This window comes from Panulirus ornatus, chromosome 55 (assembly GCF_036320965.1).
Source record: "Panulirus ornatus isolate Po-2019 chromosome 55, ASM3632096v1, whole genome shotgun sequence".
Lineage (NCBI taxonomy): Eukaryota > Metazoa > Arthropoda > Malacostraca > Decapoda > Palinuridae > Panulirus > Panulirus ornatus.
Window position 1 is genome coordinate 40,052,025 of NC_092278.1, and position 26,035 is coordinate 40,078,059.

General features: G+C 41.9%; 1 protein-coding gene across 3 annotated transcripts in view; it reads left to right on the plus strand.

The window, feature by feature from the left end:
- Window positions 1–26,035, plus strand: part of LOC139765725 (luc7-like protein 3) — a 158,991-nt gene that overhangs the window by 8,339 nt on the left and 124,617 nt on the right. For all 3 annotated transcript variants that reach the window (XM_071693543.1, XM_071693544.1, XM_071693542.1), the window contains exons 2-3: window positions 17,496–17,576; window positions 22,295–22,462. In XM_071693543.1, coding sequence (XP_071549644.1) covers window positions 17,496–17,576; window positions 22,295–22,462 — 249 coding nt within the window. The remainder of the gene's footprint in view (window positions 1–17,495; window positions 17,577–22,294; window positions 22,463–26,035) is intronic.

A 26,035-nucleotide genomic window follows, 5' to 3' on the forward strand; every position in this document is an offset into this window, starting at 1 on the left:
CCCCACCCTATGATCCACTTCCACTTCCATGGTTCCATCCGCTGACAGATCCACTCCCAGATATCTAAAACACTTCACTTCCTCCAGCCTTTCTCCATTCAAACTCACCTCCCAATTGACTTGACCCTCAACCCTACTGTACCTAATAACCTTGCTCTTATTCACATTTACTCTTAACTTTCTTCTTCCACACACTTTACCAAACTCAGTCACCAGCTTCTGCAGTTTCTCACATGAATCAGCCACCAGCGCTGTATCATCAGCGAACAACAACTGACTCACTTCCCAAGCTCTCTCATCCCCAACAGACTTCATACTTGCCCCTCTTTCCAGGACTCTTGCATTTACCTCCCTAAAAACCCCCATCCATAAACAAATTAAACAACCATGGAGACATCACACACCCCTGCCGCAAACCTACATTCACTGAGAACCAATCACTTTCCTCTCTTCCTACACGTACACATGCCTTACATCCTCGATAAAAACTTTTCACTGCTTCTAACAAACTTGCCTCCCACACCATATATTCTTAATACCTTCCACAGAGCATCTCTATCAACTCTATCATATGCTTTCTCCAGATCCATAAATATACATATACATATACATATACATATGAAAAATGTAAGAAATAATTTAGAAAACTGAAACTTCTAGCTTGAAATGAAATGAAAAAAATGAATGTCACATAATGGTTCAACCTCTGGCTATGGAAAAGGGAAATGTATAATTTATTTACACAAACGTCAATAGTAGTTTTCATCAATTTAACCACTGTATCATACTGCCTGGTCACTTCTCTTATCATGAAACAGGAACATTGGCTTATGATGTTTCTCAATTTTCTTCATTACACAAAGTACAACCATATCTTGGATACATGAGGATAGGTAGTTGGTCATCCGCCATAATAAAGCCTTGACAGACCAAAAAATTTATCTGGACCTCAAGTTTTCCAGTACATTTATGAAAAACACCTTTTTGCTTCCATCTCTATCACTTTGAAAAAAAAAAAAGAATAAGTCTCAATGTCATACATACATTAAATAACCAGTCAACAATAGTCACCCCTTTTTTAATAAATTCCACTGCAAATACCATCAACCTGCTGCCTTGCCGGCTTTCATCTTCCGCAAAGCTTTTACTACCTCTTCTCTGTTTACCAAATCATTTTCCCTAACCCTCTCACTTTGCACACCACCTTGACCAAAACACCCTATATCTGCCACTCCATCATCAAACCATTCAACAAACCTTCAAAATACTCACTCCATCTCCTTCTCACATCGCCACTACTTGTTATCACTCCCCATTTGCGCCCTTCACTGAAGTTCCCATTTGCTCCCTTGTCTTACGCACTTTATTCACCACCTTCCAGAACATCTTTTTATTCTCCCTAAAATTTAATGATACTCTCTCACCCCAACTCTCATTTGCCCTCTTTTTCACCTCTTGCACCTTTCTCTTGACCTCCTGTCTCTTTCTTTTATACATCTCCCACTCAATTGCATTTTTTCCCTGCAAAAATCGTCCAAATGCCTCTCTCTTCTCTTTCACTAATAATCTTACTTCTTCATCCCACCACTCACTACCCTTTCTAATTAACCCACCTCCCACGCTTCTCATGCCACAAGCATCTTTTGCGCAATCCATCACTGATTCCCTTAATACATCCCATTCCTCCCCCACTCCCCTTACTTCCATTGTTCTCACCTTTTTCCATATATATATATATATATATATATATATATATATATATATATATATATATATATATATATATTTTTTTTTTTTTATACTTTGTCGCTGTCTCCCGCGTTTGCGAGGTAGCGCAAGGAAACAGACGAAAGAAATGGCCCAACCCCCCCCCCCATACACATGCATATACACACGTCCACACACGCAAATACACATACCTACACAGCTTTCCATGGTTTACCCAGACGCTTCACATGCCTTGATTCACTCCACTGACAGCACGTCAACCCCTGTATACCACATCGCTCCAATTCACTCTATTCCTTGCCCTCCTTACACCCTCCTGCATGTTCAGGCCCCGATCACACAAAATCTTTTTCACTCCATCTTTCCACCTCCAATTTGGTCTCCCTCTTCTCCTCGTTCCCTCCACCTCCGACACATATATCCTCTTGGTCAATCTTTCCTCACTCATTCTCTCCATGTGCCCAAACCATTTCAAAACACTCTCTTCTGCTCTCTCAACCACGCCCTTTTTATTTCCACACATCTCTCTTACCCGTACGTTACTTACTCGATCAAACCACCTCACACCACACATTGTCCTCAAACATCTCATTTCCAGCACATCCATCCTCCTGCGCACAACTCTATCCATAGCCCACGCCTCGCAACCATACAACATTGTTGGAACCACTATTCCTTCAAACATACCCATTTTTGCTTTCCGAGATAATGTTCTCGACTTCCACACATTTTTCAAGGCTCCCAAAATTTTCGCCCCCTCCCCCACCCTATGATCCACTTCCACTTCCATGGTTCCATCCGCTGACAGATCCACTCCCAGATATCTAAAACACTTCACTTCCTCCAGCCTTTCTCCATTCAAACTCACCTCCCAATTGACTTGACCCTCAACCCTACTGTACCTAATAACCTTGCTCTTATTCACATTTACTCTTAACTTTCTTCTTCCACACACTTTACCAAACTCAGTCACCAGCTTCTGCAGTTTCTCACATGAATCAGCCACCAGCGCTGTATCATCAGCGAACAACAACTGACTCACTTCCCAAGCTCTCTCATCCCCAACAGACTTCATACTTGCCCCTCTTTCCAGGACTCTTGCATTTACCTCCCTAACAACCCCATCCATAAACAAATTAAACAACCATGGAGACATCACACACCCCTGCCGCAAACCTACATTCACTGAGAACCAATCACTTTCCTCTCTTCCTACACGTACACATGCCTTACATCCTCGATAAAAACTTTTCACTGCTTCTAACAACTTGCCTCCCACACCATATATTCTTAATACCTTCCACAGAGCATCTCTATCAACTCTATCATATGCTTTCTCCAGATCCATAAATATACATATACATATACATATACATATGAAAAATGTAAGAAATAATTTAGAAAACTGAAACTTCTAGCTTGAAATGAAATGAAAAAAATGAATGTCACATAATGGTTCAACCTCTGGCTATGGAAAAGGGAAATGTATAATTTATTTACACAAACGTCAATAGTAGTTTTCATCAATTTAACCACTGTATCATACTGCCTGGTCCACTTCTCTTATCATGAAACAGGAACATTGGCTTATGATGTTTCTCAATTTTCTTCATTACACAAAGTACAACCATATCTTGGATACATGAGGATAGGTAGTTGGTCATCCGCCATAATAAAGCCTTGACAGACCAAAAAATTTATCTGGACCTCAAGTTTTCCAGTACATTTATGAAAAACACCTTTTTGCTTTCCATCTCTATCACTTTGAAAAAAAAAAAAAGAATAAGTCTCAATGTCATACATACATTAAATAACCAGTCAACAATAGTCACCCCTTTTTTAATAAATTCCACTGCAATACCATCCAAACCTGCTGCCTTGCCGGCTTTCATCTTCCGCAAAGCTTTTACTACCTCTTCTCTGTTTACCAAATCATTTTCCCTAACCCTCTCACTTTGCACACCACCTTGACCAAAACACCCTATATCTGCCACTCCATCATCAAACACATTCAACAAACCTTCAAAATACTCACTCCATCTCCTTCTCACATCGCCACTACTTGTTATCACCTCCCCATTTGCGCCCTTCACTGAAGTTCCCATTTGCTCCCTTGTCTTACGCACTTTATTCACCACCTTCCAGAACATCTTTTTATTCTCCCTAAAATTTAATGATACTCTCTCACCCCAACTCTCATTTGCCCTCTTTTTCACCTCTTGCACCTTTCTCTTGACCTCCTGTCTCTTTCTTTTATACATCTCCCACTCAATTGCATTTTTTCCCTGCAAAAATCGTCCAAATGCCTCTCTCTTCTCTTTCACTAATAATCTTACTTCTTCATCCCACCACTCACTACCCTTTCTAATTAACCCACCTCCCACGCTTCTCATGCCACAAGCATCTTTTGCGCAATCCATCACTGATTCCCTTAATACATCCCATTCCTCCCCCACTCCCCTTACTTCCATTGTTCTCACCTTTTTCCATATATATATATATATATATATATATATATATATATATATATATATATATATATATATATATTTTTTTTTTTTTATACTTTGTCGCTGTCTCCCGCGTTTGCGAGGTAGCGCAAGGAAACAGACGAAAGAAATGGCCCAACCCCCCCCCCCATACACATGCATATACACACGTCCACACACGCAAATACACATACCTACACAGCTTTCCATGGTTTACCCCAGAAGCTTCACATGCCTTGATTCAATCCACTGACAGCACGTCAACCCCGGTATACCACATCGCTCCAATTCACTCTATTCCTTGCCCTCCTTTCACCCTCCTGCATGTTCAGGCCCTGATCACACAAAATCTTTTTCACTCCATCTTTCCACCTCCAATTTGGTCTCCCTCTTCTCCTTGCTCCCTCCACCTCCGACACATATATTCTCTTGGTCAATCTTTCCTCACTCATCCTCTCCATGTGCCCAAACCACTTCAAAACACCCTCTTCTGCTCTCTCAACCACGCTCTTTTTATTTCCACACATCTCTCTTACCCTTATGTTACTCACTCGATCAAACCACCTCACACCACACATTGTCCTCAAACATCTCATTTCCAGCACATCTCTATCCATAGCCCACGCCTCGCAACCATACAACATTGTTGGAACCACTATTCCTTCAAACATACCCATTTTTGCTTTCCGAGATAATGTTCTCGACTTCCACACATTCTTCAAGGCCCCCAGAATTTTCGCCCCCTCCCCCACCCTATGATCCACTTCCGCTTCCATGGTTCCATCCGCTGCCAGATCCACTCCCAGATATCTAAAACACTTCACTTCCTCCAGTTTTTCTCCATTCAAACTCACCTCCCAATTGACTTGACCCTCAACCCTACTGTACCTAATAACCTTGCTCTTATTCACATTTACTCTTAACTTTCTTCTTCCACACACTTTACCAAACTCAGTCACCAGCTTCTGCAGTTTCTCACATGAATCAGCCACCAGCGCTGTATCATCAGCGAACAACAACTGACACTTCCCAAGCTCTCTCATCCCCAACAGACTTCATACTTGCCCCTCTTTCCAAAACTCTTGCATTTACCTCCCTAACAACCCCATCCATAAACAAATTAAACAACCATGGAGACATCACACACCCCTGCCGCAAACCTACATTCACTGAGAACCAATCACTTTCCTCTCTTCCTACACGTACACATGCCTTACATCCTCGATAAAAACTTTTCACTGCTTCTAACAACTTTCCTCCCACACCATATATTCTTAATACCTTCCACAGAGCATCTCTATCAAGTCTATCATATGCCTTCTCCAGATCCATAAATGCTACATACAAATCCATTTGCTTTTCTAAGTATTTCTCACATACATTCTTCAAAGCAAACACCTGATCCACACATCCTCTACCACTTCTGAAACCACACTGCTCTTCCCCAATTTGATGCTCTGTACATGCCTTCACCCTCTCAATCAATACCCTCCCATATAATTTACCAGGAATACTCAACAAACTTATACCTCTGTAATTTGAGCACTCACTCTTATCCCCTTTGCCTTTGTACAATGGCACTATGCACGCATTCCGCCAATCCTCAGGCACCTCACCATGAGTCATACATACATTAAATAACCTTACCAACCAGTCAACAATACAGTCACCCCCTTTTTTAATAAATTCCACTGCAATACCATCCAAACCTGCTGCCTTGCCGGCTTTCATCTTCCGCAAAGCTTTCACTACCTCTTCTCTGTTTACCAAATCATTTTCCCTAACCCTCTCACTTTGTACACCACCTCGACCAAAACACCCTATATCTGCCACTCTATCATCAAACACATTCAACAAACCTTCAAAATACTCACTCCATCTCCTTCTCACATCACCACTACTTGTTATCACCTCCCCATTTGCGCCCTTCACTGAAGTTCCCATTTGCTCCCTTGTCTTACGCACTTTATTTACCTCCTTCCAGAACATCTTTTTATTCTCCCTAAAATATAATGATACTCTCTCACCCCAACTCTCATTTGCCCTTTTTTTCACCTCTTGCACCTTTCTCTTGACCTCCTGTCTCTTTCTTTTATACATCTCCCACTCAATTGCATTTTTTCCCTGCAAAAATCGTCCAAATGCCTCTCTCTTCTCTTTCACTAATACTCTTACTTCTTCATCCCACCACTCACTACCCTTTCTAATCAACCCACCTCCCACTCTTCTCATGCCACAAGCATCTTTTGTGCAATCCATCACTGATTCCCTAAATACATCCCATCCCATGTATGTGAGAAATACTTAGAAAAGCAAATGGATTTGTATGTAGCATTTATGGATCTGGAGAAGGCATATGATAGAGTTGATAGAGATGCTCTGTGGAAGGTATTAAGAATATATGGTGTGGGAGGCAAGTTGTTAGAAGCAGTGAAAAGTTTTTATCGAGGATGTAAGGCATGTGTACGTGTAGGAAGAGAGGAAAGTGATTGGTTCTCAGTGAATGTAGGTTTGCGGCATGGGTGTGTGATGTCTCCATGGTTGTTTAATTTGTTTATGGATGGGGTTGTTAGGGAGGTGAATGCAAGAGTTTCGGAAAGAGGGGCAAGTATGAAGTCTGTTGTGGATGAGAGAGCTTGGGAAGTGAGTTGTTGTTCGCTGATGATACAGCGCTGGTGGCTGATTCATGTGAAAAACTGCAGAAGCTGGTGACTGAGTTTGGTAAAGTGTGTGAAAGAAGAAAGTCAAGAGTAAATGTGAATAAGAGCAAGGTTATTATGTACAGTAGGATTGAGGGTCAAGTCAATTGGGAGGTAAGTTTGGATGGAGAAAAACTGGAGGAAGTAAAGTGTTTTAGATATCTGGGAGTGGATCTGGCAGCGGATGGAACCATGGAAGTGGAAGTGGATCATAGGGTAGGGGAGGGGGCGAAAATTCTGGGAGCCTTGAAGAATGTGTGGAAGTCAAGAACATTATCTTGGAAAGCAAAAATGGGTATGTTTGAAGGAATAGTGGTTCCAACAATGTTGTATGGTTACAAGGCGTGGGCTATGGATAGAGTTGTGCGCAGGAGGATGGATGAGCTGGAAATGAGATGTTTGAGGACAATGTGTGGTGTGAGGTGGTTTGATCGAGTAAGTAACGTAAGGGTAAGAGAGATGTGTGGAAATAAAAAGAGCGTGGTTGAGAGAGCAGAAGAGGGTGTTTTGAAATGGTTTGGGCACATGGAGAGAATGAGTGAGGAGAGATTGACTAAGAGGATATATGTGTCGGAGGTGGAGGGAACGAGGAGAAGTGGGAGACCAAATTGGAGGTGGAAAGATGGAGTGAAAAAGATTTTGTGTGATCGGGGCCTGAACATGCAGGAGGGTGAAAGGCGTGCAAGGAATAGAGTGAATTGGATCGATGTGGTATACCGGGGTTGACGTGCTGTCAATGGATTGAATCAGGGCATGTGAAGCGTCTGGGGTAAACCATGGAAAGCTGTGTAGGTATGTATATTTGCGTGTGTGAACGTATGTATATACATGTGTATGGGGGTGGGCTGGGCCATTTCTTTCGTCTGTTTCCTTGCGCTACCTCGCAAACGCGGGAGACCGACAAAGCAAAAAAAATATATATATATATATATATATATATATATATTATGTGACATTCATTTTTTTCATTCATCTCAAGCTAGAAGTTCCAGTTTTCTAAATTGTTTCTTACATTTTTCATATGTATATATATGTATGTGTGTGTGTGTATATGTGCGTATGTGTGTGTATGTGTGTGTATGTGTATATGTATATATATATGTATATTATCCCTGGGGATAGGGGTGAAAGAATACTTCCCACGTATTCCTCGTGTGTCGTAGAAAGCGACTAGAGGGGACGGGAGCGGGGGGCCAGAAATCCTCCCCTCCTTGTATTAACTTTCTAAAATGGGAATCAGAAGAAGGAGTCACGCGGGGAGTGCTCATCCTCCTCGAAGGCTCAGAGTGGGGGGCCTAAATGTGTGTGGATGTAACCAAGATGTGAAAAAAGGAGAAATAGGTAGTATGTTTGAGGAAAGGAACCTGGATGTTTTGGCTCAAATTGAAACGAAGCTCAAGGGTAAAGGGGAAGAGTGGTTTGGGAATGTCTGGGGAGTAAAGTCAGGGGTTAGTGAGAGGACAAGAGCAAGGGAAGGAGTAGCAATACTCCTGAAACAGGAGTTGTGGGAGTATGTGATAGTGTGTAAGAAAGTAAATTCTCGATTAATATGGGTAAAACTGAAAGTTGATGGAGAGAGATGGGTGATTATTGGTGCATATGCACCTGGGCATGAGAAGAAAGATCATGAGAGGCAAGTGTTTTGGGAGCAGCTGAATGAGTGTGTTAGTGGTTTTGATGCACGAGACCGGGTTATAGTGATGGGTGATTTGAATGCAAAGGTGAGTAATGTGGCAGTTGAGGGAATAATTGGTATACATGGGGTGTTCAGTGTTGTAAATGGAAATGGTGAAGAGCTTGGAGATTTATGTGCTGAAAAAGGACTGATGATTGGGAATACCTGGTTTAAAAAGCGAGATATACATAAGTATACTTATGTAAGTAGGAGAGATGGCCAGAGAACGTTATTGGATTACGTGTTAATTGACAGGCGTGCGAAAGAGAGACTTTTGGATGTTAATGTGCTGAGAGGTGCAACTGGAGGGATGTCTGATCATTATCTTGTGGAGGCTAAGGTGAAGATTTGTATGGGTTTTCAGAAAAGAATAGTGAATGTTGTGGTGAAGAGGGTGGTGAGAGTAAGTGAGCTTGAGAAGGAGACCTGTGTGAGGAAGTACCAGGAGAGACTGAGTACAGAATGGAAAAAGGTGAGAACAATGGACGCAAGGAGAGTGGGGGAGGAATGGGATGTATTTAGGGAATCAGTGATGGAGTGCGCAAAAGATGCTTGTGGCATGAGAAGAGTGGGAGGTGGGTTGATTAGAAAGGGTAGTGAGTGGTGGGATGAAGAAGTAAGAGTATTAGTGAAAGAGAAGAGAGAGGCATTTGGACGATTTTTGCAGGGAAAAAATGCAATTGAGTGGGAGATGTATAAAAGAGACAGGAGGTCAAGAGAAAGGTGCAAGAGGTGAAAAAAAGGGCAAATGAGAGTTGGGGTGAGAGAGTATCATTAAATTTTAGGGAGAATAAAAAGATGTTCTGGAAGGAGGTAAATAAAGTGCGTAAGACAAGGGAGCAAATGGGAACTTCAGTGAAGGGCGTAAATGGGGAGGTGATAACAAGTAGTGGTGATGTGAGAAGGAGATGGAGTGAGTATTTTTAAGGTTTGTTGAATGTGTTTGATGATAGAGTGGCAGATATAGGGTGTTTTGGTCGAGGTGGTGTGCAAAGTGAGAGGGTTAGGGAAAATGATTTGGTAAACAGAGAAGAGGTAGTGAAAGCTTTGCGGAAGATGAAAGCCGGCAAGGCAGCAGGTTTGGATGGTATTGCAGTGGAATTTATTAAAAAAGGGGGTGACTGTATTGTTGACTGGTTGGTAAGGTTATTTAATGTATGTATGACTCATGGTGAGGTGCCTGAGGATTGGCGGAATGCGTGCATAGTGCCATTGTACAAAGGCAAAGGGGATAAGAGTGAGTGCTCAAATTACAGAGGTATAAGTCTGTTGAGTATTCCTGGTAAATTATATGGGAGGGTATTGATTGAGAGGGTGAAGGCATGTACAGAGCATCAGATTGGGGAAGAGCAGTGTGGTTTCAGAAGTGGTAGAGGATGTGTGGATCAGGTGTTTGCTTTGAAGAATGTATGTGAGAAATACTTAGAAAAGCAAATGGATTTGTATGTAGCATTTATGGATCTGGAGAAGGCATATGATAGAGTTGATAGAGATGCTCTGTGGAAGGTATTAAGAATATATGGTGTGGGAGGAAAGTTGTTAGAAGCAGTGAAAAGTTTTTATAGAGGATGTAAGGCATGTGTACGTGTAGGAAGAGAGGAAAGTGATTGGTTCTCAGTGAATGTAGGTTTGCGGCAGGGGTGTGTGATGTCTCCATGGTTGTTTAATTTGTTTATGGATGGGGTTGTTAGGGAGGTGAATGCAAGAGTTTTGGAAAGAGGGGCAAGTATGAAGTCTGTTGGGGATGAGAGAGCTTGGGAAGTGAGTCAGTTGTTCGCTGATGATACAGCGCTGGTGGCTGATTCATGTGAGAAACTGCAGAAGCTGGTGACTGAGTTTGGTAAAGTGTGTGGAAGAAGAAAGTTAAGAGTAAATGTGAATAAGAGCAAGGTTATTAGGTACAGTAGGGTTGAGGGTCAAGTCAATTGGGAGGTAAGTTTGAATGGAGAAAAACTGGAGGAAGTGAAGTGTTTTAGATATCTGGGAGTGGATCTGGCAGCGGATGGAACCATGGAAGCGGAAGTGGATCATAGGGTGGGGGAGGGGGAGAAAATTCTGGGGGCCTTGAAGAATGTGTGGAAGTCGAGAACATTATCTCGGAAAGCAAAAATGGGTATGTTTGAAGGAATAGTGGTTCCAAGAATGTTGTATGGTTGCGAGGCGTGGGCTATGGATAGAGTTGTGCGCAGGAGGATGGATGTGCTGGAAATGAGATGTTTGAGGACAATATGTGGTGTGAGGTGGTTTGATCGAGTAAGTAACGTAAGGGTAAGAGAGATGTGTGGAAATAAAAAGAGCGTGGTTGAGAGAGCAGAAGAGGGTGTTTTGAAATGGTTTGGGCACTTGGAGAGAATGAGTGAGGAAAGGTTGACCAAGAGGATATATGTGTCGGAGGTGGAGGGAACAAGGAGAAGTGGGAGACCAAATTGGAGGTGGAAAGATGAAGTGAAAAAGATTTTGCGTGATCGGGGCCTGAACATGCAGGAGGTTGAAAGGAGGGCAAGGAATAAAGTGAATTGGATCGATGTGGTATACCGGGGTTGATGTGCTGTCAGTGGATTGAATCAGGGCATATGAAGCGTCTGTGGTAAACCATGGAAAGCTGTGTAGGTATGTATATTTTGCGTGTGTGGACGTATGTATATACATGTGTATGGGGGTGGGTTGGGCCATTTCTTCGTCTGTTTCCTTGCGCTACCTCGCAAACGCAGGAGACAGCGACAAAGCAAAAAAAAAAAAAAAAAATACATATATATATATATATATATATATATATATATATATATATATATATATATATATTTCAAACTATTCGCCATTTCCCGCGTTAGCGAGGTAGCGTTAAGAACAGAGGACTGGGCCATTGAGGGAATATCCTCACCTGGCCCCCTTCTCTGTTCCTTCTTTTGGAAAATTAAAAAAATTGAGAGGGGAGGGTTTCCAGCCCCCTGCTCCCTCCCCTTTTATTCGCCTTCTACGACACGCAGGGAATACGTGGGAAGTATTCTTTCTCCCCTATCCCCAGTCAGGAGTATCTGAAGATGCCCTGAAGGAGTTCAGCATGATGTTCAAGCACCTTGACAAAGAAAAGTGTGGTCGTCTAAACCATGCAGAATTCAAATCTTGTCTCCGAGCTCTTGGTTACGATCTGCCCATGATTGAAGAGGGGCAGACTGATCCAGAATTTGAAGCAATACTAGATGTTGTGGATCCCAACCGGGATGGTTCATTCTCACTACAGGAATATATGGCATTCATGATTTCCAAAGAAACAGAAAATGTGCACAGCTCAGAAGAAATTCAGAATGCATTCCGTGCTATTGCAGCAGGGGATCGCCCATATGTCTTACGGGAGGAGCTTTATCAGAATCTTACCAAAGAGATGGCAGACTACTGTATGGGTCGCATGAAACCATATGTAGACCCAAAAACAGGCCATGCTATTCCGGGAGCCTTGGACTACATCGAGTTTACACGCACACTGTTCTCTCAGTAGATGGTGTTGCTTTTAAGTCTGCTGACAGTCTACTCTTTTAGATATGACTGGATATCATATATTTAAAATCAGTTACCATTTTATATACTGTTAATATTGTCATCATTATTAAGAATGATGGTGAGGCAGCTTTTTCTTCTTACCTGTTTTTGCAAATGTGAAAATTTTTCTCATTGTTCTTTGTTCATAGTTGTGCCCTTTTTCTGTATAGCAGATAATGGAAAGATAGCTACTGATGTAAGCAAATGTTATGACTTTATATATCATATATATATATATATATATATATATATATATATATATATATATATATATATATATATATATATATCTGGCATATGATAGAGTTGATGGAGATGCTCTGTGGAAGGTATTAAGAATATATGGTGTGGGAGGCAAGTTGTTAGAAGCAGTGAAAAGTTTTTATCGAGGATGTAAGGCATGTGTACGTGTAGGAAGAGAGGAAAGTGATTGGTTCTCAGTGAATGTAGGTTTGCGGCAGGGGTGTGTGATGTGTCCATGGTTGTTTAATTTGTTTATGGATAGGGTTGTTAGGGAGGTAAATGCAAGAGTTTTGGAAAGAGGGGCAAGTATGAAATCTGTTGGGGATGAGAGAGCTTGGGAAGTTGTTGTTCGCTGATGATACAGCGCTGGTGGCTGATTCATTTGAGAAACTGCAGAAGCTGGTGGCTGAGTTTGGTAAAGTGTGTGAAAGAAGAAAGTTAAGAGTAAATGTGAATAAGAGCAAGGTTATTAGGTACAGTAGGGTTGAGGGTCAAGTCAATTGGGAGGTAAGTTTGAATGGAGAAAAACTGGATGAAGTAAAGTGTTTTAGATATCTGGGAGTGGATCTGGCAGCAGATGGAACCATGGAAGCAGAAGTGGATCATAGGGTGGGGGATGGGGCGAAAATCCTGGGAGCCTTGAAGAATGTGTGGAAGTCGAGAACATTATCTCGGAAAGCAAAAATGGGTATGTTTGAAGGAATAGTGGTTCCAACAAAGTTGTACGGTTGCAAGGCGTGGGCTATGGATAGAGTTGTGCGCAGGAGGATGGATGTGCTGGAAATGAGATAGTTGAGGACAATGTGTGGTGTGAGGTGGTTTGATCGAGTAAGTAACGTAAGGGTAAGAGAGATGTGTGGAAATAAAAAGAGTGTGGTTGAGAGAGCAGAAGAGGGTGTTTTGAAATGGTTTGGGCACATGGAGAGAAGGAGTGAGGAAAGATTGACCAAGAGGATATATGTGTCGGAGGTGGAGGGAATGAGGAGAAGTGGGAGACCAAATTGGAGGTGGAAAGATGGAGTGAAAAAGATTTTGTGTGATCGGGGCCTGAACATGCAGGAGGGTGAAAGGAGGGCAAGGAACAGAGTGAATAGGATCGATGTGGTATACCGGGGTTGACGTGCTGTCAGTGGATTGAATCAGGGCATGTGAAGCGTCTGGGGTAAACCATGGGAAGCTGTGTAGGTATGTATATTTGCGTGTGTGGACGTATGTATATACATGTGTATGGGGGAGGGTTGGGCCATTTCTTTCGTCTGTTTCCTTGCGCTACCTCGCAAACGCGGGAGACAGCGACAGAGAAAAAAAAAGAAAAAAAAAAATCTGGGATTGGATTTAGCAGCGGATGGAACTATGGAAGTGGAAGTGAATCATAGGGTGGGGGAGGGGGCGAAAATTCTGGGAGCGTTGAAGAATGTGTGGAAGTCGAGAACATTATCTCGGAAAGCAAAAATGGGTATGTTTGAAGGAATAGTAGTTCCACCAATGTTATATGGTTGCGAGGCATGTGCTATGGATAGAGTTGTGCAGAGGAGGGTGGATGTGCTAGAAATGAGATGTTTGAGGACAATATGTGGTGTGAGGTGGTTTGATCGAGTAAGTAATGTAAGGGTAAGAGAGATGTGTGGAAATAAAAAGAGCGTGGTTGAGAGAGCAGAAGAGGGTGTTTTGAAATGGTTTGGGCACATGGAGAGAATGAGTGAGGAAAGATTGACCAAGAGGATATATGTATCGGAGGTGGAGGGAACGAGGAGATGTGGGAAACCAAATTGGAGATGGAAAGATGGAGTGTAAAAGATTTTGAATGATCAGGTCCTGAACATGCAGGAGGGTGAAAGGCGTGCAAGGAATAGAGTGAATTGGATTGACGTGGTATACCGGGGTTGACGTGCTGTCAGTGGATTGAATCAGGGCATGTGAAGCGTCTGGGGTAAACCATGGAAAGTTGTGTGGGGCCTGGATGTGGAAAGGGAGCTGAGGTTTCGGGCATTATTGCATGACAGCTAGAGACTGAGTGTGAACGAATGGGGCCTTTGTTGTCTTTTCCTAGCGCTACCTCGCACACATGAGGGGGGGGGTTGGTATTCCATGTGTGGCGAGGTAGCGATGGAAATGAATAAAGGCAGACAGTGTGAATTGTGTGCATGGGTATATATGTATGTGTCTGTGTGTGTATATATATGTCTACATTGAGATGTATAGGTATGTATTTTTGCGTGTGTGGACGTGTATGTATATACATGTGTATGGGGGTGGGTTGGGCCATTTCTTTCGTCTGTTTCCTTGCACTGTATATATATATATATATATATATATATATATATATATATATATATATATATATATATGTGAGAAATACTTAGAAAAGCAAATGGATTTGTATGTAGCATTTATGGATCTGGAGAAGGCATATGATAGAGTTGATAGAGATGCTCTGTGGAAGGTATTAAGAATATATGGTGTGGGAGGCAAGTTGTTAAAAGCAGTGAAAAGTTTTTATCGAGGATGTAATGCATGTGTACGTGTAGGAAGAGAGGAAAGTGATTGGTTCTCAGTGAATGTAGGTTTGCGGCAGGGGTGTGTGATGTCTCCATGGTTGTTTAATTTGTTTATGGATGGGGTTGTTAGGGAGGTGAATGCAAGAGTTTTGGAAAGAGGGGCAAGTATGAAGTCTGTTGGGGATGAGAGAGCTTGGGAAGTGAGTCAGTTGTTGTTCGCTGATGATACAGCGCTGGTGGCTGATTCATGTGAGAAACTGCAGAAGCTGGTGACTGAGTTTGGTAAAGTGTGTGAAAGAAGAAAGTTAAGAGTAAATGTGAATAAGAGCAAGGTTATTAGGTACAGTAGGGTTGAGGGTCAAGTCAATTGGGAGGTGAGTTTGAATGGAGAAAAACTGGAGGAAGTGAAGTGTTTTAGATATCTGGGAGTGGATCTGGCAGCGGATGGAACCATGGAAGCGGAAGTGGATCATAGGGTGGGGGAGGGGGCGAAAATTCTGGGAGCCTTGAAGAATGTGTGGAAGTCGAGAACATTATCTCGGAAAGCAAAAATGGGTATGTTTGAAGGAATAGTGGTTCCAACAATGTTGTATGGTTGCGAGGTGTGGGCCATGGATAGAGTTGTGCGCAGGAGGATGGATCTGCTGGAAATGAGATGTTTGAGGACAATGTGTGGTGTGAGGTGGTTTGATCGAGTAAGTAACGTAAGGGTAAGAGAGATGTAAGGGTAAGAGAGCGTGGTTGAGAGAGCAGAAGAGGGTGTTTTGAAATGGTTCGGGCACATGGAGAGAATGAGTGAGGAAAGATTGACCAAGAGAATATATGTGTCGGAGGTGGAGGGAATGAGGAGAAGAGGGAGACCAAATTGGAGGTGGAAAGATGGAGTGAAAAAGATTTTGTGTGATCAGGGCCTGAACATGCAGGAGGGTGAAAGGAGGGCAAGTAATAGAGTGAATTGGAGCGATGTGGTATACCGGGGTTGACGTGCTGTCAGTGGATTGAATCAAGGCATGTGAAGCGACTGGGGTAAACCATGGAAAGCTGTGTAGGTATGTATATTTGCGTGTGTGGACGTATGTATATACATGTGTATGGGGTGGGTTGGGCCATTTCTTTCGTCTGTTTCCTTGCGCTACTTCGCAAACGCGGGAGACAGCGACAAAGCAAAAAAAAATAAAAAGATATATATATATGTATATGTGTGTGTGTGTGTGTGTGTGTGTGTATGTGTGTGTGTGTGTGTGTGTGTGTGTGTGTGTGTGTGGATGGGCCATTCTTTGTTTCTTTGTGCTACCTCGCTGATGTGGAAAACTGATTATGATAATGATGATAAAAAGGGGGGTGCGAAGGTTCTGTTAGCATTGAAGAATATATAGAATATAAACATTATCTCGGAGAGCAAAAATGGGTATGTTTGAAGGAATAGTGGTTCCAACAATGTTATATGGTTGTGAGGCATGGGCTATAGATAGGGTTGTACAGAGGAGGCTGGATAGGAAATGAAATGTTTGAGGACAATATGTGATGAAGTGGTTTGATGGAGTAAGTAACGAAAGGGAAAGAGAGATGTGTGGTAATAAAAAGATTGTGGTTGAGAGAGCAGAAGAGGGTGTGTTGAAATGGTTTTGACATATGGAGAGAATGAGTGAGGAAAGATTGACAAAGGATATATGTGTCAGAGGTGGAGGGAAGAAGGAGAAGTGGGAGACCAAGTTGGAGGTGGAGGGATGGAGTGAAAAAGATTTTGAGCGATCGGGGCTTGGTCATACAGGAGAGTGAAAGGCTTGCAAGAAATAGAGTGAATTGGACTGATGTGGTATAATGGGGTCGATATGCTGTCAGTGGACTGAACCAGGGCATGTGAAGCATCTGGGGTAAACCATGGAAAGTTTTGTGGGGCGTGCATGTGGAAAGGGATCTGTTGTTTCAATGCATTACACATGACAGCTAGGGATTGAGTGAGAGTTAATGTGGCCTTTTTTGTCTTTTCCTGGCACTTCCTCCCTGTAGGGTGGGTAGGGGGGCTGTTTCCTGTGTGTTGGGGTAACGACGGGAATGAATGAAGGCAGCAAGTATGAATATATGTATGTGTCTTTGTAGTCTTTGTATGTATATGTATGTATACATTGATATGTATATGTGTGTGTATGGGCGTTTATGTATATATATATGGATATGAGTGGTTGGGCCAGTCTTCTGTTTCCATGCGCTTCCACGCTGATGTGGGAAACAGTGGTTAAGTATGATAAAGCGTAAAGAGGATATATGTGTTAGAGGTGAAGGGAACGAGGAGAAGCGGGAGACCAAATTGGAGGTGGAAAGATGGAGTGAAAAAGACTCTGCGTGATCGGGGCCTGAACATAAAGGAGGGTGAAAGGCGTTGAAGGAATAGAGTGAATTGGAACAATGTGGTATATATTGTTACTAAGTGGCCTGATAAGAGTCCCAACTGAGAACTTCATTAGCCATTTTATGGGATTATTCTTGTATGTGCAATGGATTTAAACCTACATAGATGTGTTTAGACTGCTGCAATGGTTAAAGATTAACATACCAATGAAAATACATTTTCAGTATTCCCTATATTGTGATTATGTTTATTAGTATAATTTCATTATCCTTACAGGTCTGCCGTCACTTCTTGGTCAAATTTTGCCCTCATGACCTCTTTACAAACACTAAATCAGATCTGGGTCCATGTGATAAGGTATGTGTGAGTAAAGTTTTAATATTAAAGGTTTCCAGTATTCCTATTTTATTAGTTTAGTTATTATGGAACTTTTATTGATTTTGTTGTTATTAAGGTTTTTAGTTCATGGTACTGTTATTTTCAACTGTGGTTTTTGAGGAATTTATCATGCTCATTTAATTTGATGTAAAGGGAGCCTCCGCATAATGACAGCTCATGCAGTGATGTTTCGCTTTTACAACAGTTCAGAATTGGGGTAAAATCTTTGACAACACATAACCTTTGTAATTGCAACAGTTTTGAAAAAGGATTTCCTTCATATACCTAATGTAGGGAATCAGTGATGGATTGCGCAAAAGATGCTTGTGGCATGAGAAGAGTGGGAGGTGGGCTGTTTAGAAAGGGTAGTGAGTGGTGGGATGAAGAAGTAAGAGTATTAGTGAAAGAGAAGAGAGAGGCATTTGGATGATTTTTGCAGGGAAAAAATGCAATTGAGTGGGAGAAGTATAAAAGAAAGAGACAGAAGGTCAAGAGAAAGGTGCAAGAGGTGAAAAAAAGGGCAAATGAGAGTTGGGGTGAGAGACTATCAGTAAATTTTAGGGAGAATAAAAAGATGTTCTGGAAGGAGGTAAATAGGGTGCGTAAGACAAGGGAGCAAATGGGAACTTCAGTGAAGGGCGTAAATGGGGAGGTGATAACAAGTAGTGGTGATGTGAGAAGGAGATGGAATGAGTATTTTGAAGGTTTGTTGAATGTGTCTGATGACAGAGTGGCAGATATAGGGTGTTTTGGTCGAGGTGGTGTGCAAAGTGAGAGGGTTAGGGAAAATGATTTGGTAAACAGAGAAGAGGTAGTAAAAGCTTTGCGGAAGATGAAAGCCGGCAAGGCAGCAGGTTTGGATGGTATTGCAGTGGAATTTATTAAAAAAGGGGGTGACTGTATTGTTGACTGGTTGGTAAGGTTATTTAATGTATGTATGACTCATGGTGAGGTGCCTGAGGATTGGCGGAATGCGTGCATAGTGCCATTGTACAAAGGCAAAGGGGATAAGAGTGAGTGCTCAAATTACAGAGGTATAAGTTTGTTGAGTATTCCTGGTAAATTATATGGGAGGGTATTGATTGAGAGGGTGAAGGCATGTACAGAGCATCTGATTGGGGAAGAGCAGTGCGGTTTCAGAAGTGGTAGAGGATGTGTGGATCAGGTGTTTGCTTTGAAGAATGTATGTGAGAAATACTTAGAAAAGCAAATGGATTTGTATGTAGCATTTATGGATCTGGAGAAGGCATATGATAGAGTTGATAGAGATGCTCTGTGGAAGGTATTAAGAATATATGGTGTGGGAGGCAAGTTGTTAGAAGCAGTGAAAAGTTTTTATCGAGGATGTAAGGCATGTGTACGTGTAGGAAGAGAGGAAAGTGATTGGTTCTCAGTGAATGTAGGTTTGCGGCAGGGGTGTGTGATGTCTCCATGGTTGTTTAATTTGTTTATGGATGGGGTTGTTAGGGAGGTAAATGCAAGAGTCCTGGAAAGAGGGGCAAGTATGAAGTCTGTTGGGGATGAGAGAGCTTGGGAAGTGAGTCAGTTGTTCGCTGATGATACAGCGCTGGTGGCTGATTCATGTGAGAAACTGCAGAAGCTGGTGACTGAGTTTGGTAAAGTGTGTGGAAGAAGAAAGTTTAAGAGTAAATGTGAATAAGAGCAAGGTTATTAGGTACAGTAGGGTTGAGGGTCAAGTCAATTGGGAGGTGAGTTTGAATGGAGAAAAACTGGAGGAAGTGAAGTGTTTTAGATATCTGGGAGTGGATCTGTCAGCGGATGGAACCATGGAAGCGGAAGTGGATCATAGGGTGGGGGAGGGGGCGAAAATTTTGGGAGCCTTGAAAAATGTGTGGAAGTCGAGAACATTATCTCGGAAAGCAAAAATGGGTATGTTTGAAGGAATAGTGGTTCCAACAATGTTGTATGGTTGCGAGGCGTGGGCTATGGATAGAGTTGTGCGCAGGAGGATGGATGTGCTGGAAATGAGATGTTTGAGGACAATGTGTGGTGTGAGGTGGTTTGATCGAGTAAGTAACGTAAGGGTAAGAGAGATGTGTGGAAATAAAAAGAGCGTGGTTGAGAGAGCAGAAGAGGGTGTTTTGAAATGGTTTGGGCACATGGAGAGAATGAGTGAGGAAAGATTGACCAAGAGGATATATGTGTCGGAGGTGGAGGGAACGAGGAGAAGAGGGAGACCAAATTGGAGGTGGAAAGATGGAGTGAAAAAGATTTTGTGTGATCGGGGCCTGAACATGCAGGAGGGTGAAAGGCGTGCAAGGAATAGAGTGAATTGGAGCGATGTGGTATACAGGGGTTGACGTGCTGTCAGTGGATTGAATCAAGGCATGTGAAGCGTCTGGGGTAAACCATGGAAAGCTGTGTAGGTATGTATATTTGCGTGTGTGGACGTGTGTATGTACATGTGTATGGGGGGGGGTTGGGCCATTTCTTTCGTCTGTTTCCTTGCGCTACCTCGCAAACGCGGGAGACAGCGACAAAGTATAAAAAAAAAAAAAAAAAACCTAATGTATACTTTCTTCCTTTTGTAATAAAAATTTTTCTAGATATTTGAAGGTATTTTGACTCATGCATATCATAATGATGTCTTGATGATATTTGTTTCGTTCTTCGTCTGTTTCCTGGAATTGCCTTGCTGATGCGGGAAATGGTGATCATGTATAATAAAAGAAAATGTGAAATATTTCTCATATTGGTAAAGTGTTTTGATATCTCTCCCAATGGCTGTCTTTTTGTAAACAAGAACATATGTCAGTCACTACTTTGTATTGCAGTCATATGACAGCCCTTTTATTCATTTCCTACCACCTTATTGTGTTCTGTAGTATTTCATGATGTCACTAGGAATTTTGAATGTGCTCATAGAAGTACAGTATCACTGGGAATCACTTTTAATGTGAAATTAGAGTTGCCTAGGAGGTTTGCTGTTAGCAAGAAGCTCTAGGCAATAGCAAAGTACGTAGGGCTTGCTCACTCACCTTTGGCTAACAAGAGGAAAAGATTGAGTGTTGCCTTCACTAATGCTATGGATCCCAACTTTGAATGTGCAGTGATGCCCTTCAGAAAGCTTCCAGATGTTTCACATTCCTGCAGAGAGATTTATAGAGAATGGAATTCACCACACAGCTTACAGTGGATAGCTTTTTCAAAGGGGTTAGGGAGACTTCACCTCCATTTGAAGTGGTTGTTGAATTGGATAATTCAGATGATACACAACTTTCGTGGTCTTTCTCTCCCCCTTAGTAACCATTGTTGCATCCCATCCCATTGTGCCACCACCTGAAACCCACCGTCTGAGAAAAACCCAAGAAATTTGAAATGGGATCATAGGATGGAGCTGCATTAAAAAGAATAATTTTAATTTTATCACTTCATCAGAAATATCAGGACAACTAGAGAATAGATTTAAGTGAATGAGGCCTTTTCTTCTTTTGTTCCTAGCACTGTCTTGCAGATGTGGGAAATGGCAAACAAGTATGAGAGCAAGGATCAAGAAAATCTGTATATTAGTTATACTATTTTGCTGTACAGATTTGAATGTGGTGCACATCACATGCTTGGCTTGTTAACTCTTGCTGACTCGTCCAGCTTAGTCTCTTCTTTGCTACCACCAGTTGATTATCAACTTGCAAACAGTTTTTCCTAGTGCAGACAGTTCAAAACCTAAAGAATTATTATCTGTAATTAGCACCCTAAAGAGGGGTATCATGATTATCATTTGGAGGAAATTGGAAGACATAATTTCCAGCTTACAATCCAAAATAGTTACCTGTTAGCACAATAGGCTTGGAAGTATTACTACAGAAATCTAAAGAAGCAGTGAACCCTGCAAGAAAACATCATGAACATCTTAGACCTGAAACTGTTTAAGGCATTGCCAGCAGCCATCAGAAACACCATAGTGTGCACATTAGACAAATTAAAGAAAGGCTCAAGCTAAGTATCTATTGAGTTTACCAAACCTGCCAGGTTTCAGTGGTTATATATGCTTGTAATTTGTGACTTCCAACATCTTGGTCAGCCAACGACCTGACTCTTTACCGTGGACGCAGCCCAAGCTGTGGAAGTAGAAGGCCTTGGTAGATAACATAAGGTAAATGCAACATAAAGTAAGGGGAGACCTTTTAGTTTTAAATACTGTACTGTATAGTTATGAAATAATGGTTTGGTATGGAAACCTCATGAACTGTCATAAGGAATGTGTGGTACACTTGACCCACCATATGTAAAGGAAATAAATGATAAAGATAATCTTTACAGTGGGAGATAATCTTTACATTGGGAGCTAACTTTTGTTACTAGTTGGTAAAGGAACTTTTATTATGGCAGTTGGATAAGAGCCTATTATATCCCAGCATTCTAAATGTGCTTAGAAATGACATGAAATGTGCAAACATTAGATTTGAAAATAAGAAAGCATTTTGTCTTTGTTTTTGTTTTGAGTTGCATACTTAATGGAATACAAGACCAGTGCTCATTTGGTAAAAAAAAATCTTTGTCTTTCGGTATCACAGTGAGTAATGCTATTAGTTCTTTATGATTGCTCATATAATTAGGACTTTTTGGTGCTGTGTTTTTTAGGGTTATGATTTTAGTTTTCCTGGTGTTATGATAATTGTCTTATGATGATTGCATTAATACTTTAAAGTATGTAATAGTTTATTTTTTTTTGTCAGACAATTCATGATGAAGAGCTTAAACGAGAATTTGAAGCATCCAATTCCTACCGCCGCACTGCCTTTGAAGATGAGTTTGTCAGATATGCCGAATCCATGCTCAGTGAGGTAGATAAACGAATTAGAAAAGGCAAACAACGTCTCTCACTCTCAGTCAAGGATGCATTGGTTAGTTTTGTATTCTTACTCAAAACATTAATTTCCCATGCTGAGAATGTAGTTTAACATGCCACCAGTATATGACTGAAATATGTTTTCATTTGAAGAAAATTTGTTGTGATGTGATATTTGTTTACTTTCTGTTAAATAAAAAAAAGTTGATTTTATTTGATAAAATCATGTAAATTTGATGAGTACTCTTAAAATCATTAAATAACAGTGATAACTAATTTTTAAGTTTTGTGATACGTATTTTATTTTGAGCATCAGATTGGGGAAGAGCAGTGTGGTTTCAGAAGTGGTAGAGGATGTGTGGATCAGGTGTTTGCTTTGAAGAATGTATGTGAGAAATACTTAGAAAAGCAAATGGATTTGTATGTAGCATTTATGGATCTGGAGAAGGCATATGATAGACTTGATAGAGATGCTCTGTGGAAGGTATTAAGAATATATGGTGTGGGAGGAAAGTTGTTAGAAGCAGTGAAAAGTTTTTATCGAGGATGTAAGGCATGTGTACGTGTAGGAAGAGAGGAAAGTGATTGGTTCTCAGTGAATGTAGGTTTGCGGCAGGGGTGTGTGATGTCTCCATGGTTGTTTAATTTGTTTATGGATGGGGTTGTTAGGGAGGTAAATGCAAGAGTTTTGGAAAGAGGGGCAAGTATGAAGTCTGTTGGGGATGAGAGAGCTTGGGAAGTGAGTCAGTTGTTTTTCGCTGATGATACAGCGCTGGTGGCTGATTCATGTGAGAAACTGCAGAAGCTGGTGACTGAGTTTGGTAAAGTGTGTGGAAGAAGAAAGTTAAGAGTAAATGTGAATAAGAGCAAGGTTATTAGGTACAGTAGGGTTGAGGGTCAAGTCAATTGGGAGGTGAGTTTGAATGGAGAAAAACTGGAGGAAGTGAAGTGTTTTAGATATCTGGGAGTGGATCTGGCAGCGGATGGAACCATGGAAGCGGAAGTGGATCATAGGGTGGGGGAGGGGGCGAAAATTCTGGGGGCCTTGAAGAATGTGTGGAAGTCGAGAACTTTATCTCGGAAAGCAAAAATGGGTATGTTTGAAGGAATAGTGGTTCCAACAATGTTGTATGGTTGCGAGGTGTGGGCTATGGATAGAGTTGTGCGCAGGAGGATGGATGTGCTGGAAATGAGATGTTTGAGGACAATGTGTGGTGTGAGGTGGTTTGATCGAGTGAGTAACGTAAGGGTAAGAGAGATGTGTGGAAATAAAAAGAGCGTGGTTGAGAGAGCAGAAGAGGGTGTTTTGAAGTGGTTTGGGCACATGGAGAGAATGAGTGAGGAAAGATTGACCAAGAGGATATATGTGTCGGAGGTGGAGGGAACGAGGAGAAGAGGGAGACCAAATTGGAGGTGGAAAGATGGAGTGAAAAAGATTTTGTGTGATCGGGGCCTGAACATGCAGGAGGGTGAAAGGAGGGCAAGGAATGGAGTGAATTGGAGCGATGTGGTATACCGGGGTTGACGTGCTGTCAGTGGATTGAATCAAGGCATGTGAAGCGTCTGGGGTAAACCATGGAAAGCTATGTAGGTATGTATATTTGCGTGTGTGGACGTATGTATATTCATGTGTATGGGGGGGGGGGGCCATTTCTTTCGTCTGTTTCCTTGCGCTACCTCGCAAACGCGGGAGACAGCGACAAAGTATAATAAAAAAAATAAAAAAAAAAGTTTGTTTGAGTATTCCTGGGAAATTATATGGGAGGGTATTGATTGAGAGGGTGAAGGCATGTACAGAGCATCAGATTGGGGATGAGCAGTGTGGTTTCAGAAGTGGTAGAGGATGTGTGGATCAGGTGTTTGCTTTGAAGAATGTATGTGAGAAATACTTAGAAAAGCAAATGGATTTGTATGTAGCATATATGGATCTGGAGAAGGCATATGACAGAGTTGATAGAGATGCTCTGTGGAAGGTACTAAGAATATATGGTGTGGGAGGCAAGTTGTTAGAAGCAGTGAAAAGTTTTTATCGAGGATGTAAGGCATGTGCACGTGTAGGAAGAGAGGAAAGTGATTGGTTCTCAATGAATGTAGTTTTGCGGGCAGGGGTGTGTGATGTCTCTGTGGTTGTTTAATTTATTTATGGATGGGGTTGTTAGGGAGGTGAATGCAAGAGTTTTGGAAAGAGGGGCAAGTATGAAGTCTGTTGGGGATGAGAGAGCTTGGGAAGTGTCAGTTGTTGTTTGCTGATGATACAGCGCCGGTGGCTGATTCATGTGAGAAACTGCAGAAGCTGGTGACTGAGTTTGGTAAAGTGTGTGAAAGAAGAAAGTTTAGAGTAAATGTGAATAAGAGCAAGGTTATTAGGTACAGTAGGATTGAGGGTCAAGTCAATTGGGAGGTAAGTTTGAATGGAGAAAAACTGGAGGAAGTAAAGTGTTTTAGATATCTGGGAGTGGATCTGGCAGTGGATGGAACCATGGAAGCGGAAGTGAATCATAGGTTGGGGGAGGGGGCGAAAATCCTGGGAGCCTTGAAGAATGTGTGGAAGTCGAAAACATTATCTCGGAAAGCAAAAATGGGTATGTTTGAAGGAATAGTGGTTCCCACCATGTTGCATGGTTGCTAGGCGTGGGCTATGGATAGAGTTGTGCACAGGAGGGTGGATGTGTTGGAAATGAGATGTTTGAGAACAATATTATGGTGTGAGGTGGTTTGATCGAGTAAGTAATGTAAGGGTAAGAGAGATTTTTTTTTTTTTTTTTTTTTTTTGCCGCTGTCTCCCGCGTTTGCGAGGTATCGCAAGGAAACAGACGAAAGAAATGGCCCAACCCACCCCCATACACATGTATATACATACGTCCACACACGCAAATACATATACCTACACAGCTTTCCATGGTTTACCCCAGACGCTTCACATGCCTTGATTCAATCCACTGACAGCACGTCAACCCCGGTATACCACATCGCTCCAATTCGCTCAATTCCTTGCCCTCCTTTCACCCTCCTGCATGTTCAGGCCCCGATCACACAAAATCTTTTTCACTCCATCTTTCCACCTCCAATTTGGTCTCCCTCTTCTCCTCGTTCCCTCCACCTCCGACACATATATTCTCTTGGTCAATCTTTCCTCACTCATTCTCTCCATGTGCCCAAACCATTTCAAAACACCCTCTTCTGCTCTCTCAACCACGCTCTTTTTATTTCCACACATCTCTCTTATCCTTACATTACTTACTCGATCAAACCACCTCACACCACACATTGTCCTCAAACATCTCATTTCCAGCAGATCCATCGTCCTGCGCACAACTCTATCCATGGCCCACGCCTCGCAACCATACAACATTGTTGGAACCACTATTCCTTCAAACATACCCATTTTTGCTTTCCGAGATAATGTTCTCGACTTCCACACATTCTTCAAGGCTCCCAGAATTTTCTCCCCCTCCCCCACCCTATGATCCACTTCCGCTTCCATGGTTCCATCCGCTGCCGGATCCACTCCCAGATATCTAAAACACTTCACTTCCTCCAGCTTTTCTCCATTCAAACTCACCTCCCAATTGACTTGACCCTCAACCCTACTGTACCTAATAACCTTGCTCTTATTCACATTTACTCT